This window comes from Lemur catta, chromosome 1 (genome assembly GCF_020740605.2).
Source record: "Lemur catta isolate mLemCat1 chromosome 1, mLemCat1.pri, whole genome shotgun sequence".
Lineage (NCBI taxonomy): Eukaryota > Metazoa > Chordata > Mammalia > Primates > Lemuridae > Lemur > Lemur catta.
This window is the reverse complement of record NC_059128.1, coordinates 246,911,647-246,931,299: the sequence shown is the minus strand read 5'-3', so window position 1 is coordinate 246,931,299 and position 19,653 is coordinate 246,911,647. Positions and strand designations below refer to the sequence as shown.

The 19,653-nt window shown below is 33.8% G+C and overlaps 1 protein-coding gene across 1 annotated transcript in view; it reads right to left on the bottom strand.

Annotated features, from left to right (window-relative positions):
* Positions 1 to 19,653, bottom strand: part of PROS1 (protein S) — a 67,052-nt gene that overhangs the window by 17,270 nt on the left and 30,129 nt on the right. The window contains exons 4-9 of the mRNA XM_045540440.1: positions 13,309 to 13,395; positions 8,853 to 8,975; positions 8,624 to 8,755; positions 5,445 to 5,570; positions 3,170 to 3,291; positions 1,285 to 1,400 (exon numbers count right to left, since the gene is read on the bottom strand). Coding sequence (XP_045396396.1) covers positions 1,285 to 1,400; positions 3,170 to 3,291; positions 5,445 to 5,570; positions 8,624 to 8,755; positions 8,853 to 8,975; positions 13,309 to 13,395 — 706 coding nt within the window. The remainder of the gene's footprint in view (positions 1 to 1,284; positions 1,401 to 3,169; positions 3,292 to 5,444; positions 5,571 to 8,623; positions 8,756 to 8,852; positions 8,976 to 13,308; positions 13,396 to 19,653) is intronic.

Sequence of the window (19,653 nt, the reverse complement as noted above, 5' to 3'; positions counted from 1 at the left end):
TCCCTAGGTATCCACAGGGGATTGGTTCCAGGAGCCCCATGGATACCAAAATCCACAGATGCTCAAGTCCCTTATATAAAATGACATAGCAAAGTATTTGCATATAACCTACTCGCATCTTCCCATATACTTTAAGTCATCTCTAGATTACTCTAGATTACAATACAAATAGCTGTTATACTGTATTTTAAAATTTGTATTATTTTGCATTATTACATTGTTATTTTTTTTTATTACTGTCAATTGAGGTTGGTTGAATCCACAGATGAGGAACCTAAGAATGTAGAGGGCAGACTGTACTCCTAAAAGTGTCTGAATATAAACCATAATTAGCTTTTTTCTTCTCTCATTTTCATTATTTCTATAGCAAGAAAGAGGTGTCACAATTTACATTACTAGAAACTACTATATGCTCTGAGATGTTAAAGAGAAAAACTGGGTATTAGGGGAAATGGAATGTTGAAGGAGCACAATTACATAAGTGAATCTTAGAATAACTTTCAATGTTTCTTAATGAATTTATGACTTTTATGAATTTAGTTGAATTATTTAATGAATAATCACTCATATCTAACATTAAATTCTAAACACACATGCTTATTTAATTAAAATATTTTAAAATCTGGACTGTATAATCAGTCTGAAATGTTTCCTTTCCATCATTCCAACAAAATTCCAATTTCTTTCTTCTACTTCCAACAATGTATGGCTCTGAAAAAATTTAATAGTTAAAATAGAATCATGACTCAAAAGCATAAGCAACTATTCCCTCCCTAAAGCCAGTCTAACTACAAGAATAACAAAGTATTCAGATAGTCAACTAAAATTGTATAATGTCTGTCTTTAAAATACCACTTAAACAATCCTATAAATTTTCCTTAATAATTTTGAATATGATATTCTAAAAGCAACACTATGAATATTTTCTCATTACTTAGTTTTCATAATATATATAAAGAACAATGAAAATTTCACAAGTATGCTGAATCTACTTTCCCAGATTCTTAGTAAATACGTATTTGCTAGAAAATGAGGAATGATGGAATAAGGTAAAATGATCATGGGGAAAGGTCAGCCTAGAACGACCCGAATAAGGTCTAGCATGGAAATGACATGTGTGAAGGAAAAAATTAACTTTAGGGTTTTCCAAATCATGTGACTGATTCTATACCTAAATTATCTGATTGACAATATAATTGCATACATTTCAAACCTTTTTAGTTACTGTTCTACTGCCCCTACCTGTTTAACCTCTAGAAATTATCATTGGTATTAGTTCCTCACCTGGAGATTTCTGGCAGACGAAATTTTAAATATAAAACGACCCCTACAAACTGCTCTGCCAAATAAAGTAATTCATAATTTTTGTTAAGGTTCAAGGGAAGGCACACTGGAACAGCCTGGGAAAAAAAGAAACAAAACAAACAAACTGCATAGGTTATTGCTTGGTGTTTGTGTCAAGTTGTGTATTCTTTCTCTGGTTCCTAATGTACCCTCTGTGATATACTAAAATAAATTAAGAATATCTTTGGTAATAATAAAGCAATATCTTCCACTTCTTTCTATAGTCCATCAGTATGACCTCTAAGAATACCTGTGTGTTAGAGTCATGTTCAATGTGTGTGGCTTTAAATTTCTGTCTTTAGTATTAATATTTTTTTTGCAAATCTCATTCCTAAACATAATCTTTTTCTTCAAGTACCAACATGTATCTCTTTAATACCATCAGGTATTTATTTTCACTTGGAGTTAGCAAAAGGTGGAAGAATTAATGTACCCAAAAAATAACACCTTAGTCATTCATTCATTCATTCATTTATTAAGCTAAGAATTTCTGAGCAAGAATATGTTATCTATATACAAATGGGCATAACAGAAAACATGGAGGAAATAAATATAAGTTAAGATATCATAGTCTCTACGGAATTTACAAGAAAGTAATTTAGAGTTATCACATACGGTATAAGGTATTTTTTTTTCTAAGAGTAAAAACAAACATTAAATAAAAAGCTTTTAAGGGATAAGTTCTTGGGCACATATAAGGATATTTTGAGTGGAATTGTATATATAGCACTGTATTAAATATAGGCCCAGAAATAACATTTCATTCCTTCTTAGAACTTTGATAAATTTATTCCAAGGCAGATGGTGGCCTATACCTATAACAAATACTGAAATAATAAAACCCTAAGTTACAAAATAGATGTTCAAATAGCATGGAATTTCAATTAAGCAGCATCAAAGTTACCGTACATGCCAACTAGCTTACCTTACCTTTCTGTACCAAGTGGGTTGCATAATATTGAAAGTTACATTTTTCTGGACAGATACAGCTTTGTATTGGTAACACAGAGGTATGTGTATACCCATAGTTAAATCATTACTTAGGGATTTTTTTTACAGTTTGCTTCATACTCATATATAATGTCAACTTCACTTGTTAAAAAAAAAAGATGAAAGAATTAGAAGGATCACTAATATGTGATCCTAATTTAGAAAACAAAAAAAGAGCTTAAGATGTTGACCTGTTTATTTCAGTGAAGGAACATCTAAAACCTATCCCTGATATTCAATTCCTGGGTCAATTATGCATTCAACCTGAGTAACTACAAGCAACTTTGAGAGACACGGATTAACAAAACTGACCTCTCTGAATTTTGATATACTTAAACTTCACTAAATCCTATTCTGACAAAGCTGTTTCCACCTGAAAGTTTATGGGTACTCTTACAAGTACTAACATGCCTCAGGTGTGATCAAACTTATCCGAGTGGGATACAGAAAAGTAGATACTGGAAAATGTTTTCATTAAAATTTCCATGGAAGATTTTTTTTCCCCACAAAGAAGAGTATTAACCTCAGCTTTTCTTGCTTTCTTAAGTAAACATACCTTTTGCATTTTATAAATGTACCGGCTATGGATGAGTACTCTCTGAACTGTGATTCTGCAGCCTTTTTTTTTTTTTAACCAGCCACTAATTATTCCCAATGTTTATGACTTAAATGACCATAATTAGTAAATAGATCATGACTCATAGCCTGCTTAGAACTACAGCAATTAATGTAGAACAACTGTATTTTTCTGACTTACCTCAGCTTTGTGAAAATAAATACCTGGATCTCTCATTTTAACAAAGAGATGAGAAGTTTAGCATTGTAAAATGTTTACCTCACAACTCTTCTCATCATGAGCAAGTTTGAATCCTTTCTTCCCATCACAATAACAAGAGTAACCTCCAGGGTAATTGACACAAAGTTGGGCACACATGTTCTCTGAGCATTCATCCACATCTGGGGTAAAACAGAACATAAACCTTAATATCTCCTAAATGTTCAATCTCATAGGCAGAGGAATATTCTGATTTTAGTATGTGATAATCAATGATAATAGATCCTTAGGGAAAGAAATTCCTATCACATCAAATCACATTTAAACACTTGACATGGAAATTTGAATGAATTACAATGTAATTTTTATTCACTTTCACACTTGAAACAACAAATTTAATTTGTAACTTTCAGCAAGTAATAATAAAAGTATAACAATTATACTAATTTTTTGATTTTGAATTTGAAGAAAAAAAGATTAAAAGTCTCAACTGTCCTATCTGGTTATATGAATTCTCTTGAGATTACCTCCCAATTCATTGCTCTGAAGAAAAGAAAAGAGAAGAAATGGGAAGGGGAAAGGGAAAGAACGAGAAGATAGGGAAGAAAAGTAAAGAAATGGTAGAGAAGGAAAAGGAAGAAAGGATCCTCTTTAACTGAAAGCTAATGCAATTGGGGCTTAAATGACAATATCAAGAACATTTGACTTCTCATTGTACAATAATAATGGTAGCAATAAATTTAGGGACATATCTGTATTTCTTAATTTACCCTTTTTAATGAAAACCTCACTGTGATATTATCTTCCCCAATCAAAAAAACCTTCTATATGGTCCCTGTCCTTACTCCATATTTTGAGAATATCATTCTTGAAAATTTGTAATAATATGCTTAAGTTAAAATCTACTTCTGAGCTACATAAGATCCTTGACATTTTCATCGGATGTACCTCGTGTCTTTGAGAATTGCCAAATGCATTATGAATATGTTCTCATAAAATGCTTTAAAACAGATCCCCAAAATTAGTGATCCTTCAATAGCATTAAAATTGCATGATATGATTAAAGTTGGATATATCTGTAGTCATATATAAATCTTTTTTAAAAATCTGTCATTCATTGAATAAAACTACAATATAGGTGATGAACTGACTAACCATGAATCTGCAAATGTCTAAGGTTCACTTCAGAAATTTCTATCTGGAGTTGTGGGATAACAGAAATGGGGTGTGTATGTGTGTGTGTGTTCAGGGGGGGTACTTTGGTGAGTGCGCAAGGAGGTAAGATATCAAAATCTCAAAAGGAGCATATGCAGTTGAAAGAAACCTTTTCTAAAATTTATTATTGATTTAGGCAACATTCATAGAGACAGAAAAGTAGATTAAAAGTTACCAGGTAACTAACAAAAGGGAACTTATTGCTTAATAAACTCTTAATAAACAGAGTTTCTGTTTGGGGCGATAAAAAAGTTTTGGAAATAGACAGTGGTGATGCTGCCCAACAGTGTGAATGTAATTAATGCCACTGAATTGTGCATTTAAAAATGGTTAAAAGGGTACCTTTTATATGATATACATTTTACCACAAAAGAAAAAATGATATTGATTTGATTAGTTTTAACCATGGTATTAAATTCATTTTGAAATTTTAAAAAATTTAAAGGATGGTGTGAGATAATTTGTATATATCATGATTTTTAAAAAAACAAAACAAAACACCCTTTACTATGTTTCAGCTGCCTGAGGCACACGTGGCAGCACCACTGCAGCCAAATGAAGTGACAGTACCTCCAAGGGGCTGTCCCAAATCCATTCGCACTGATCGTACTGACTAGTATTTCTCAAATCTCTAGAGTTCCGTTATCACTTGGCTTTGACAACAGAATTGTGTCATTTCTCATTTTAGAATAAACTGCTTACTTACATATGCACAGAAAATCATTGAAAAGCTTGGAATAAAACTTAAGATTTTTAACCAGGCTCATTGTTTTTAAGCTTGTATCCTTCTTTTGTATATGTATGTTTTTCCTTCCAAAACGAAATTCTCTTTATCTTTGAGTATGATTTAAATGATGTGAAAATATGTTTGTCTTGCTTTTATCACACATGGAGGTCTCCAAATCATACATAGCTTAAAGGGCCAATTGGCTTGCATAACATTAAACTTAAAGACCGTGTGTCTTACGTACTTTCACTCTGGAAGGAATCCAATGATTACCCAATTGACCAAGCTAGAAAACTGATTGTTGATGTCAGACAAAACCAATCCTTTTAATTCTCAACTCAGGGTTCAAACCCACCCTCCCCACAATCAGCAGTGATACCACCACCATTCTACCTTCACAAGACTTTGATTTGGGATCGTATCTGTAGCCTTCAGGGCATTCACATTCAAAGTCTCCTGGGATGTTCTTGCACACAGCTGTGCCACAAATGCTTGGCTTCATAGAGCATTCATCCATATCTACAAATGAAACCAATATATTAAAAAGAAAACATTTTTTCCCATACCAAAAGACACTAGCAAAGAACCCTTGATTTGTGTTCCCTAGATCTAGTTTAATATATGTAGTGAGAAAAAAGATTGGTCTTGGAATGATAAAATATTAAATCTATCATCATATTTTAATTCACTAAATGATTTCTTTATACAAATGCATAGGCAATTTGATTGATGTTTGTCATATTCCTTTATAGTATGTAAAAGAAGAAGAGGGCTTTAGTTATTTTCTTATCTGCCAGGTTACAGCATGAAAATAAATGGAAGAAGAGATTAAACCATAGTCTTAATATTCTTCAAAGGTATTCCTAAATATGTGTGTCTGAAATATGGTCTTGAAAGTAGATTCACTCCATATTATCACAAATATATAAATATAAAAAAATGAGATGGCTCATCTGTCTTACCTTATTCCTTTGGAAATGGACAAATACCTAATCTGTACACTACTATTGTTGACTAAAGTATTCAAGAGTGATTAAAATTAAAAATGGGCTTGAGTAAGGTCTCAAAGTACTTATAAAACTGCAGTTAATCCAACATAAATTTAGTGCTAAATACTCCAGAAATTTCGAATGCATTTATTATATTACAGAATGAAGTAGGAGACAACATATTGATTGCAACTAGTTACTAGATAAAAACCTGTGAGAAAATAACTGACAGAAATTGTTCAATAGAGATGTAATTATTAGTGAACTTTTCTCATCTGTCCTTTCTGGAGAAAGACAAATTCAGAATGGAAAATATATTTTCTATTCTAAAAAGCTGACAGCTTTTTCTCATAAACTAATAGCCAAAATTTCAGATATTACTCTATTTAAAATAACCTGCACAAAAATAATGGAACCAGTTTTCTTGTGTGAATTTTTCTATATTTTGACTGTGTCATTGTCAGTATCCCGGGTGTGATATTGTACTATAATTTTGTAAAATGTTGCCATTAAGAGAAACTGGGTAAAGGGTACAGGAGATCTCTCTGTATCACTTTTTACAACTTCATATGAATCTTGAATTAATTCAAAATAAAATAATTTTTTAAAAGAGCTATAAAATCCAAACTTTTAAAATAAACTACAAACATATGACTAAAATTATTTGGTTCGAGGCATATTGCTTATTTAGATTATATGCATTTAGGTTATACAGCATTGATTATATGCCTCTACACTGACATCTAATGTCTGGTGAAAAGTTTTATTCTTTCATTTTTACACAATTCCTGGCAACATGATCCCAAGCATATCCATGTTTTGGCAAAGGTCCTGTTGTAATAGTTTTATGCATATTCTTCTAAGTATTCTGTATTCTGTCACTTAAGCATCATGGATAAAGGATTCTGTAAATGAAGAATATAAAAACATATGTTCTGGTCATCAGGAACATTGTTATTTATAAGAAGACTTTATATTGTTGAAGTATGAATGGGTACTATTTGTTTATGGAATGCATACAGTATCTAGAATTATGATGGTTTTCTGTAACCAGTGTTCTAATGATACTGTTATTATTCTATATTATCTAAACTCAAACAGACCTTCAAATAGGCAGATAAAAAAAGATATATGGTCACAAATTGAATAATCATTTAGTAGAAATTGTTAATGCAGTTCCCTTTAGAGATATTTAACTGCACTTCAAACAATATTACAGTAAACTATGCCATACCAAAAATTACAATGCAGGCCGGGCGCGGTGGCTCACGCCTGTAATCCTAGCACTCTGAGAGGCCGAGGTGGGCGGATTGTTTGAGCTCAGGAGTTCGAGACCAGCCTGAGCAAGAGCGAGACCCCATCTCTACTAAAAAAAAAAAAATAGAAAGAAATTATATGGACAGCTAAAAATATATATAGAAAAAATTAGCCGGGCATGGTGGCACATGCCTGTAGTCCCAGCTACTCGGGAGGCTGAGGCAGTAGGATTGCTTGAGCCCAGGAGTTTGAGGTTGCTGTGAGCTAGGCTGATGCCAGGGCACTCACTCTAGCCCGGGCAACAGAGTGAGACTCTGTCTCAAAAAAAAAAAATTACAATGCAGTAAGAGACCATTTGAATATGAGATATATGAAAGCAGATATAAATAAAGCGTTGAACAAGAAAACTTCACATTTTAACTTAACGAATCTTTTTCCTCTTAGCAAAACAACAAAGGTGTGTGTGTGTGTGGTGGGGGTGGCGGGGGTGGGGGGGAACTTCTATGTTAACCATATCCAGTTTCTAAAGCAAAATTTAACTCCACGATGGGGAATTTTGTTTTTAGTTATCCACACACCTAGCATGAGAATTTGAAGATTTAGTTACAGCAATTAAAGCAGTCAAACAGAAAGGAGAGTATTACAAAGAAAAAAGTCAAAATGTCGGAGACAGGGAAACAACGAAAAAACACACTAGTAAAATCACCTGTTAAAAAGCTAAAGTCACAGAGATTGTTTAAGTCTGAAGAAAAACAACAACAAAGAAGAGTTATGAACAATGATGTGATCTTAAATGCATAAAGAAAAAGAAAACCATATCTTCATCTTTTCCAAAACCACAACAGGAAATGAGGTGCAAGATGAAGGGTTTATACTGGAAATCAAAAAGGTATTTCTGAAAAGGAAAAAATAAAATACAATGAAACAGATTATTAAAGACTGTGGTAGATTTCTCTGTATAGCTGTTTATCTTATTGGAAGAAAAGAAATAATGTAGTGTCTGAAAACAAAAGATAAACAATGATTTTGCAGTCTGCGACGTGCAAAGACCTGCACTGAAACCTCACTTTATAATGAAATTCTTCATGGAAGCATGCACATGTGTGTGCACCTACACACAATACGAAAGCAACAGAACACTCTTGTTAGTACTATAAACTAAAGGCATTCTCATCCTTTCACAAGGCTTCAAGGTGGATAATAATTTATGTTTACTATAATCACTTACAACCAGAGAGTTTTCCAAGAATTTCCTAGGGAAAGTCCTCTGACTGAATTTTGTTCTCACACAGTAAATACCCTTTTATACTACCTTCTTGCTCTTACCTTTACAGTCTTTTTTATTTGAAAGCATAACAAAACCGCTTTTACAGGAACAGCGGTAACTTCCAGGTGTATTATCACAAATCTGGCTGCAACCTCCATTTATGTTTGAGGGATCTTTGCATTCGTTTATATCTAAAAAGGGAAAAATAAATTATTTTTAAAGAATATAACGTTTAAAGAACTTTTCAAAAGGCCAGTCCAGATAAGCCAGGTGGGTTATTATACATACCAATTTCACACCTTTCTCCCTGCCAGCCTGATTTACAAATGCAAGTGAATGTAGCTTGGCCATCTCTGCAGCTCATATATCCATCTTCATTGCATGGCAGGGGATTACACTGGTCTGGAATGGCTGAAGGAAATAGACATCTATTTAATTTTTACCTCATGCCATGGTTAAATAAAATTATGTGCCCTTTAATAAAAATCCTGCTTATGAAGCCTATAAGCAATGAAAAAATTACAACTCTTTCCTTCAAAGAATATGTTTTTATAAAAAAGTGAGTCCATTAGTCAAATCTTTATAACTAGTTTGTAAAAGGAAACTACTTTTGCACTGCACATATACGCCATATTTTATAACTGTAATTTAAATATATTTCTAAATATATTACCATATTTGACCCTTAAAACAATTCCATGAGGTAGAAAGAACAAATAATACTACTCTTAGTATCAACAGAAAAAAGAACTTGGGACTTTCGATTCAGGCTAAGATGGAATAACAGGGACTAGATTTAATTTATTCTTTTGTCTTAAATAAGTAGAACTTCAGTCAAGATACATGAAATAATGATTTTTAAACATTGTAGAACAGGAAGCAGAATACTGTGATTCCTAAGGGAAAGGAAATAATCAAGGTGAACGCTACAATAGCACCTTATTGCCTAGAGACAGTTTCTATACAACACTGCAAGAAAGTCAAACAGTGTCCAGTGGTCTCTCTGAGTTGAAAAGACAAATACTGAAGTTTGGGAGATCAAACTAGAATTTTGCTGGCCAGAGAGAGAAAATAGTGTGTATGTGTGGGGAGAGAATGAGGGGGCAGGAAGAGAAAGACAGGGAGAGAGAGAGGGGGAGAGAGAGAGACTCTAGAGATCTGCAAAAATACCTCCTAAAGTCTTTGGCTGAATAATGATTTGCACAGGACAATTTCCAGAGCTTACACAGGGCTAGGAATAATTCATTTTACACTAGCTAGACTGAAAATATCTCATATTATGGATGGCATCAGGTAAAATTCTCACAAGGATATAGCCTTATTATAGAGGCTAAATTAATGTTGAGCCAATGGCTACTCCAGACTGCCCTAACAGAGCTTAAAATCAAGGTTGTATTTTAACATATTCCAAGTAACTTAGCTGAGTACCAAAACAAAATCAAAAACTATTTGGAAGAAGACAGCAAAATCTAGAATCCAACAACATACACTGCTTATTTTCCTTCTCTTAAGAATTGCAGTACTATATTGCCTGTTATGCAATGTCTAAAAACTGTCACTTCACATATTTGACCAGAGTTCTACTTATTTAAGGCAGAAGAGTAAATCTGGTCCCCATTACTTTATCTTAACTCAAATTAGAAGTCCCAAATTCTCTTTTTTGCTGATACTGGGAGTAGTATTATTTGTTCTGTCTGGTAAAAACTTTAAGTGGGCATGCAAAAAGCAGAAAAACATGACCTATAACCAAGAGAAAAATCAAATGATGGAAATATATCCAGAAATGATAGAACAAGCAGAAAAGCAAGACAATACAACTATTATAAATGAATTCCATATGTTCCAGTAGTAAATACAAACATACAACAACAAAAAAAATAGATGTATAAGAGACCTAAATGGGACTTACTGAGATGAAAAGTAAAATATATGAAATAAAAAACACACTGAAGGGAGGATTAAAAGCAAATTATACATGGAAGAAGAAAAGAAGAATGAACTTGAAGACATAAAAACTATCCAAAATGAAGGACAGATAAAAACATCCAATAAATAAATAACCAGAGAATCAGTGACTTGTTGAACACTATCAAATGGCCTAACATATGTGTTATTGAAGTCCCAGGAGAAGAGAAGAAAGCTGTGGAGAAAAAAATGTGAAGACATAATACTAAATAATTTTCCAAGTTTAATGAAAACTATGAACCCACAAATCTAGGAAGCTCAGCAAATCTCAAGCAGAATAAATGTAAAAATACCATTTCAATTTGAAGAAAACCAGTGACAAAGAGAAAACTTAAAACCAGACAGAGGAAAAAAAAAAAAAAAAAACCACAGTACATACATAGGGAAAAACTAAGGATGACAGCAGATTACTCATCAGAATCTATTCAAGTGAGTGTACAATGGAAAGACATCTTTAACCAACTGAAAGAACACTGAGTAAGTCTTTATCTAATAAAAATATTTTCCAAAAATAAATCAATATAGGACACATTTTTAATTAAAAAAACTGAGAAAATCCATCTTTATCAGAAATGCACTATAAGAAATATTAAAACAAGTTCTTGATGCAGAAGGAAAATGTTGCCAGATGGAAATTTGGATCTAGACAAAAGAATACAGAGTGCCAGCAATGGTAAATATTTGAGAAAATATAAACTAATATTTTCTCATTTGTTAATCTATTTGTAAACAAATGTATTTTGGAGTTCATAATGTATAATATTAAAATCTAAGGCAGAAACAATACAAAAAATAGAAAGAAAATAAAATTTTATCCTTTTAAGTTCCTTATACTATATATGTAGTATAATATTATTTGAATGTAGACTATAAAAAGTTACAGATGCATATTATAAACACTAAAGAAAATAGCAAAAGAAGTTTATGAGGTATAATTAGTAAGTACATAGTGGAGATACCATGAAATCAACCCCCAAAGGAGACTCAATTATTTGGCACAATTTCAGGAGGAAGAATCACAAAGCAGATGGGATCACCAAGAGATTTAAGCCCAATCATATCAATGGTTACATTGGATATAAATGGTCTATACTCTAACATTCCAATTAAAATACAGAAATTGTCAGACTGGATAAAATAGCAAGACTCAAAAGAAACTCACTTAAAATACATACACATAGACATTTTAAAAATTAATGGATGGGCCAGGCATGGTGGCTCATGCCTGTAATCCTAGCACTTTGGGAGACCGAGGCAGGAGGATTGCATGAACTCAGGAGTTCGAGGCCAGCCTAAGCAAGAGCGACACCCTATCTCTATTAAAAATAGAAAAATTGGCCGGGCTTTGTGGCATGCGCCTATAGTCCCAGCTACTTGAAAGGCTGAGGTAGGAGGATCACTTTGAGCCCAGGAGTTTGAGGTTGCAGTGAGCTATGATGATGCCACTGCACTCTACCTGGGCAACAGAGCAAGACTCTGTCTTAAAAAAAAAAAAAAAAAAAGTAATGGATGAAAAAATATACTATAAAAACATGAATCAAAATAAAGCCAGAGTGACTATATTAATATAAAATAAATTTAGAATAAGGAACATTACCAGAAAAAAGAGGAATATTAAAAATTACAAAATAAAGCTCAGTTATAGTACCCTGTTTATTTTCTTCATAGAACATCACTACATTTTATCACTATCTTAAATGACATGCCACTCATTTCTGTACTTATTTGTGATCTCTCTCCCCTCATTAGACATTGCAATAGTCCCTTGGTTTATGCACATTTCCACACTTGCTTCTCAAGCCTTCCTAGTCAATTGTACAAATTCTTCCCTTTCTTCCAATAATACTTCCAGTATTCCAAATAGTTCTATCCTTTTGCTTAAAATAAAGGAAACTTCTGTTGTTTGATAGATAGATAAATAACCAACCTAGCTAAAACTTAACCCCAGAATTTTTCAAAAAATTTTCTCATAAAGTCATTAAATTTTTTGGAAAGTGGTAATAAATTAGGTATTAGTTAAAATGATAGAAAACAAGCTATTAAGAAATAGTTACCAAAACTATTATTTTCCTGTTTTTCAGATTTTTTTTTTAAGATAAAGTATGAATTAAATATATGTGTTCAGGCAAACTGTTCTACCTGTAAACTTATAGCCACTTTAAATTACAGAAAATGCAGACAGATGAATATTTAGAGAATGCCTATGCTGCATGTAAAATATTCACTGAACAAACATCACAATTTATATCTTTCAGTTGCACCTTTTTGCTTTTACTCTCAGTTGGGAAATTGATAAATTAGTAAAAAATAATCTCCCAACATTATCATTAGGCCCTTTGTGATCTTTAGACCAAGAAGGCTAATTTGATACACATGATATTTCCCACATTTATATTATTGATGCCAAAAAGTTAGAACAAACATAGCTCTACTTTGACCTATTAATCAACTGTAACATTTGGTTATTCTACATGATTATGCAACCACAGCCAAAATAAAGCTGTGAGGAATAAAAATTCTGAAGTCAATGACCTAAAGCTTACTAAACAAGGAACACTATTCAGTTTAAATATTAGATGAAAAATTCATTTTGAGTAAAACAGAAGCATTTACAATTAAAAAACATTCTTTCAACTGCAGTTTAAAAATATTTTTTTTTCTGGTAAACCATCAAGGGCTCATTTATTGATTTTAAATACTAGTTTATGTCAACATGGGAATACTTACTTGTAGGTTTTTGTTTTGTTTTGTTTTTTAAATTGATGGTAGAAGCACTTACCATTGACACAGCTCCTTAGGTCAGGGTGAGCATCAGTTGACTGACGTGCAGCAGTGAATATTCCAGCTCGAAAAGAGCCAAGACAAACTGTAAATACAAACATATGTAATCTTCTCAGACACTCACTTGATCTGAAATCATGGTAGAAATTACCTCAAGCAGAGATGTAATGTTATCCTCAAATCTGTAGACCAGAGCCTGATTTATAAAGTATATATAATTAAGTCGGTAGAATGAGCTAGTGTTTCTAGTTGCTGTAGGCAACTTCCAATTTTTTTAATGTTGCATAGAGACTAATACAATAATATTTGTATAATGCCTCAATATTACAAAGCAGGTTTACTTCATTCCTTTCATTCTTCACAACAATCCTGTGAAATCAGATATTGTAACCTGGCAGATATTCCTAGCAAACTAAGAAATAACAGCTGAAATAATAGAGAGGAAGTACTAGGGACTTTAAAGTAATTAGAAGACACTTAGTGCCAAAAATATAATTCTTGATAGACAATGAAGGCATTATATGTATCACTTCATTGTTCAGATAGTCAACAACTTGCTAAAAAAGGTGATATTTTGGTTAGCTTTTTTTGTTATCTTTGGAAAAATACAATTTATCACAGATTCAAAGGTTCATTTGAAATCAGTATGTGTTTAAGTTTCCTATTGCTACTGTGACAAATTGCCAAAAATTTAGCAGCTTTAGAAAAACAAACTTATTGTCTTATAATTATGGGGTCAGTAGTCCAAAACAAAAGTGTACACAGGGCTTCATTACTTCTGGAGACTTCAAGGGAAAATCTATTTCCTTGTCTTTTTCAGCTTCTAGAGACCATCTGCATTTTTCGGCTCCTAGCTTCATCCTTGCATCACTCCTAATTCTTGCTTCATTGTCACCTATGCTACTATTGACTCTGATCTCCTATAATCCTCTTATAATGAACCTTATGGTTATATTGGGCCTTCCCAGATAATCCAGGACAATGCCCCCCATCGAAAGATCCTTAACTTAATCACAACTGCAAAGTCCTTTTCGCCATATAAGGTAACATTCACAGGTTCTGAGGATTAGGACATGGATATCTTTGGGGGAGTCATTATTCACCCATTATTCAGGGTTAGAAACAATAGGAACAATAATTTACAGATCATGTGGTATTTCTGGAGTGCCTATCCTAGTCTGCTTTGTGTTGCAATAACAGAATACAATAGACTGGATAATTTGTAAAGAAAATAAATTTATTTCTCACAGTTCTGGAGGCTGGTAAGCCCAATATCAAGGTGCCTCAGCATTTGTCGAGGGCCTTTTTGCCGTGCCTGTGAATCTTTTTATGGTAGCTCCACTCCTAAATCTCCACTGGGCATTGCCTTAGGGAGGGCTCTCTGCAGTGGCTCTGCCCCTGCAACAAATCTTTCCCTGAGCCCCCAAGGTTGTCCACAATATCCTTTGAAATTGAGGTGGATGCTGCCCTGGCCCCACAGCTCTTGTATTCTGTGCACCTGCACAATTAGCACCAAAAGGACACCACCACTGTTTATGGCTTGTACCTTCCCAAATGGTGGGTTGAGATGCACCTGGGCTCGCCTGAGCCGTGGCTGAAACAGTTGAGCAGCACTGCGCTGGAATTCAAGGAGCAGAGTGCCGAGGCAGTGAAAGCTGAGGTCCCACAGGCACCTCTATGAAAACCTGGCATCAAGGTCCTGCTCTGGGCCAGTGATGAGAGGGGAAACCTCGAAGATTTCTGAAATGCCTTTGGGGTCTTTCTCTCATTGTCTTGATGAATATCCCGTGGCTCCCTTCTGTCCATGATAACCTCTTTTGCAAATATTTACTTAGCCCTGTTCTCCTTGGTTTGTTCTCCTAAAGACACCTCCTCACTCTTTAAATGGGTAGGCTGTGAGTTTTCCAAATCTTTTCACCCTGCTTCCCTTTTAATTATAAATTCCATCTTTAAGCATTTCTCTCCTCTTGCACTTTACTATATACCATTAAAAGTAGCCATGCAACTCTTTCAATATTTTGCTTAGAAATTTCTCTGATACCTTTGTTCAGCACTCTTAAATTCTTCATCCATAAAGCCTCAGGCATGGACATAATTCAGCCCAGTTCTGTGCCACCTTGTAACAAAGATGGCCCTTACTCTAGTTTCCAATGATTTGTTTCTCATTTCCATCTGGGACCTCATTAGAATGGCCTTTACCATTGATATTTTTAACAACATTTGTATCATGACACTTAAGTAATCTCTAAGAAATGCCAGACTTCCCCTCCATTTCTTCTCTTCTGACTCCTCACCAGAATCACTCTCAATTCTCCATTCATGGTAAGCTAGGCTTTTTCTAGCCTGCTCCTCCAAATTCTTCCAACCTCCACCCATTACCTGGTTCTAAAGCCACTTCCACATTTTCAGGTGTTTGTTATAGCAACAACCCCATTTTTGGTATCAATCTTATGTCTTAGTCTGCTCTGTGTTGCTATAATAGGATACTAGAGACCAGGTAAAGAAATTTCCTTCTTATAGTTCTGGAGGCTGTAAAGTCCAACATCAAGGTGCTGGCATCTGGTGAGAGCCTTCTTGCTGCATCAACCCATGGTGGAAGGTGGAAGGGCAAGAGAGGGCAAAAGAAAGGGAGGGGAAGGGAGCCAAACTTGGCCCCAGTAAACTGAACTAGTTCTAGGTCTCAAGTAGTCTTACCTTTGTACATTTGTCCCTCCTCTTGAATCATCCACCCTCAGACTTAGCTTAGTCTATTGTGAAGATTTCATTAGGATCACTGCTTTTGAGACAGCCTCATTTTGTACCTTTGGACAAATTTGACAGTGAACAGGCAAAATTTGAAAGCCCTGAGGCTGGAGACCCAGGTAAAAAGTTTCATATGGTGAGCAGGACCTCCGGGCCAGACTACAAAATAGGCTTAACACAAAATGCACCTTATATATAGGTTTATACTAATATATGTGATGGTATTTCTATGAAAAAGTGCATTTAGAATTACAGTGTGGAGAACCAGTTGCATGGCTACTCAAAAGCAAAGCAATATAGAACCATCACCTCCCCACCTCATTTTCTTACTGCCCAACAGGAATGGGGAAAATTAAGGAAAGTGAGCAGGAAGATGAGAATTGGAGGGAGATTGCCCCAGCTTTTTTACCCTGAAGCAGAAGCTCCCACAAGAAAAGGGATTAGAAATAGCAATTAGGGCCATCAGGGAGAAAACGCTAAGAAACAGGCACTTTTAGGAGAGGTTCCAGTGGTCATGACAGAACATCCTAGGAAAAGATCTTGGTTCTAGATTCTCACAATTACAACCTTTTATTTACTCTTTTTCCCCATTGATTTTATTAGGGATTAAACTATTTCATTTCCTTTTGCCACTTGCCATAGGTACCACCATCCTAGTTATTTTGGTTTGTCAATTCTAAAAAAATATTAATAGCTCAAACAGCCATTGTTGACACTTAAACACAAGATTATAGTGGAGCCAGAGTCAGGTGAATTTTTAAAGAAACTACTTTATAACCCTTTGTCTTTAAGTTGCAGAAGAGGTCATCACACACACAAAAAGTCTGAATGTTGGCTTATTTGACTTCACAAGCAGAAGACTGAGATTTCATGTTCCCCCTTTAACAGTACATTATTATTATTGGTCTTTGAAAAACCCAGCACTTGCTTTAAAAAAAAAATATATATATATACATATAAAATATATATTTCTTTCTATTTCCATTTCCATTTACTCTGTAGGCAATGATTCTAATGGTTTAATGTGTATTTTTAAAATTAGTATGTGTTCTTATAAACTACATATTTGCAATTTTGTGTCCATGAATTTTTTCATAGTTTCATATTATATATTACATTCTCTAACATTTTTAAATTCGGTACTGTATTTTTATGATCCATCCATACTGCTATACATAATTTGTTGTGTCTAACTGCTAAACATTATTCCATAGTATTCAACCACTATCTTACAATTCTCTCTACCTGTGAGAGATACTCAGATTGCCTCCAACTTCTCACCACTACAAGTAGTGCTGCAACAAATATCCTCAGCATGTCTCCTCAGTACATGCATGAGAATTATTGGAATAGACACCCAGGAATGGAATTGTGGGATCATTAGGTAGGCATGTACCTAGCGGCTCTCCAGGAGTCCATTCCCACCATCAGAACATAAGGATTTTTAAATCTTTCTATTTTTTTTTTTTTTTGAGACAGGGTCTCACTTTTTCACCTGGTGAGTGCAGTGGAGTCATTATAGCTCAGCCTCCTGAATAGCTGGGACTACAGGCATGAGCCAGCATGCCTGGCTTATTTTTGTATTTTTTTTCTGTAGAGATGTGGGGTCTTGCTATGTTGCCCAGGCTGGTCTCAAACTCCTAGGCTCAAGCGATTCTCCTGCTTTGGCCTCCCAAAGTGCTAGGATTATAGGTGTAAGCCACTGTGCCTGGCCTCTTTCTAATTTTTGCCAGACTAATAATACGTAATAAAATGATATCTCATATTGTTTTTCTGATTTCTAATGTGATGGAGCATATTCTCATGTCATTTTTTAAATTTGGGGTTTTTTGCTTCTGAAAATTTTCTCTATTTTTTTTAACTGTTTTTCCATTGGCACTTATTTATTGTAACCGTGGATTTGCAGAAATTTAAACATTTATAAATATCATCTCTCATTTTATCATCTGTTTTTTAACTTTACTTTTCACATCTATCTTATAAGAGAAGTTCTTAATTTTGTTGTAATCAAATTTATTGATTATTTTGCCTTATAGTTTATGAATTTGAAGGGTTTTTCCCCCCTGCCATTGATCAAAAAGATAGTCTCATAACTTTTTCTTTAATTTCACAGCTTTACTTTAACATGTTTGTCTTTATTCCACCTAGAAATCACCTTTATTTGGTGGTAATTAGGAATCCAGATTTATTTTTCTGCTAACAGTAGTCCACTTGTCTCAATACCATCTTCTAAACCATCCACAGTGATTTGTGCTGTCATCTTTACCAAATATTAGGTTAGGTTATATATACATGGGTCTTTCTTTTAACTCTCTGTTCAGTTCCATTAGTCTACATGTTCTGACAATACCATATGGTTTTCTTTTTATAGCCTTGATTATTAATATTTGATGAAGTGTATATAAATTTGAGAACTGATCTCATTGTAGCATCACTTAATTCAAGATCATAAAATATATTTTCAAGATCTCAGTTCATCTCCTATGTCCTTAATTTGGGCATTAAAATTGTCTCCATAAAGATTTTTTTTTTCAATATACACATGCATATTTATTTACTTGCCTTCCTGTAAAGGATATTTTATTTTTTGAGCTTTAGTGTTATATTTTTGGCTTACATTAAGTGACTTTTTTTATTTAAGGAAATTATGGATATGTATTCCTAAGATATTTCTATACATTTTATGGGATTTGCTGCTATTGTGAATGGTATTATGTTTTTCTTTTCTTTTCTTTCTTTCTTTTTTTTTTGTTTTTTGAATCAAGGTTTCACTCTGTTGCCCAGGCTGAAGTGCACTGGCATGATCATAGCTCACTGCAGCCTTGAACTCCTGGCCTCAAGTGATACTCCCACCTCAGCCTCCCAAGAAGCTGGGACTACAGGTGCTCACCACAACACCTGGTTATCTTTTTATTTTCTACTTGACTATTGCTTGTGTAAAGAACTACTATAGATTTTTATAGGATAGTCTTAGAACTACCTAAATCTCTTACGCGCTCTAATGTTTTGTATATGGATTTTCTTTTTTCTAGGTATATCAACTGTGAATAATGAATTATATATTATGGCTTATGATCTACACAATCCCTATTTGTTTTTCCTTTTTTATTGCATTGGTTATAACCTCTAGTGCTTCCCTTCTTGTTCTCAACCATAAAGATCTCTTTCTCTCTCTCTGCCTCTCTGGTGTGTATCATTAGGCTGACCATGCATGCCAATTTGCCCAGCACAATCCCATTTTATTCTTTTATATCTGGCATTTATCCAGATAATAATCCTAAACTGAAGTGTCAGAATTTGGAAGATAAGTTATATAGTTACTCAATATTTAACCTTTACCAAGCTCAGAAACTTTTCTTATATTCTTAGTTTGACAAAAGTTTTTATCACAATTAAGTGTTGAACTTTATCAACTGCTTTTTCTATATGAACTGGGGTAATAATATACTATTTCTATGGAGAATTCCATATACCGATCGACTTTCTAATGTTAAACCATCTTTCAATTTTTAGAATAAACCCTATTTTATCATGATGTATTATTTTTTAACACACTTTAGAATAGACTGGATATCATTTTATTTAGGATCAATTAAAAAAT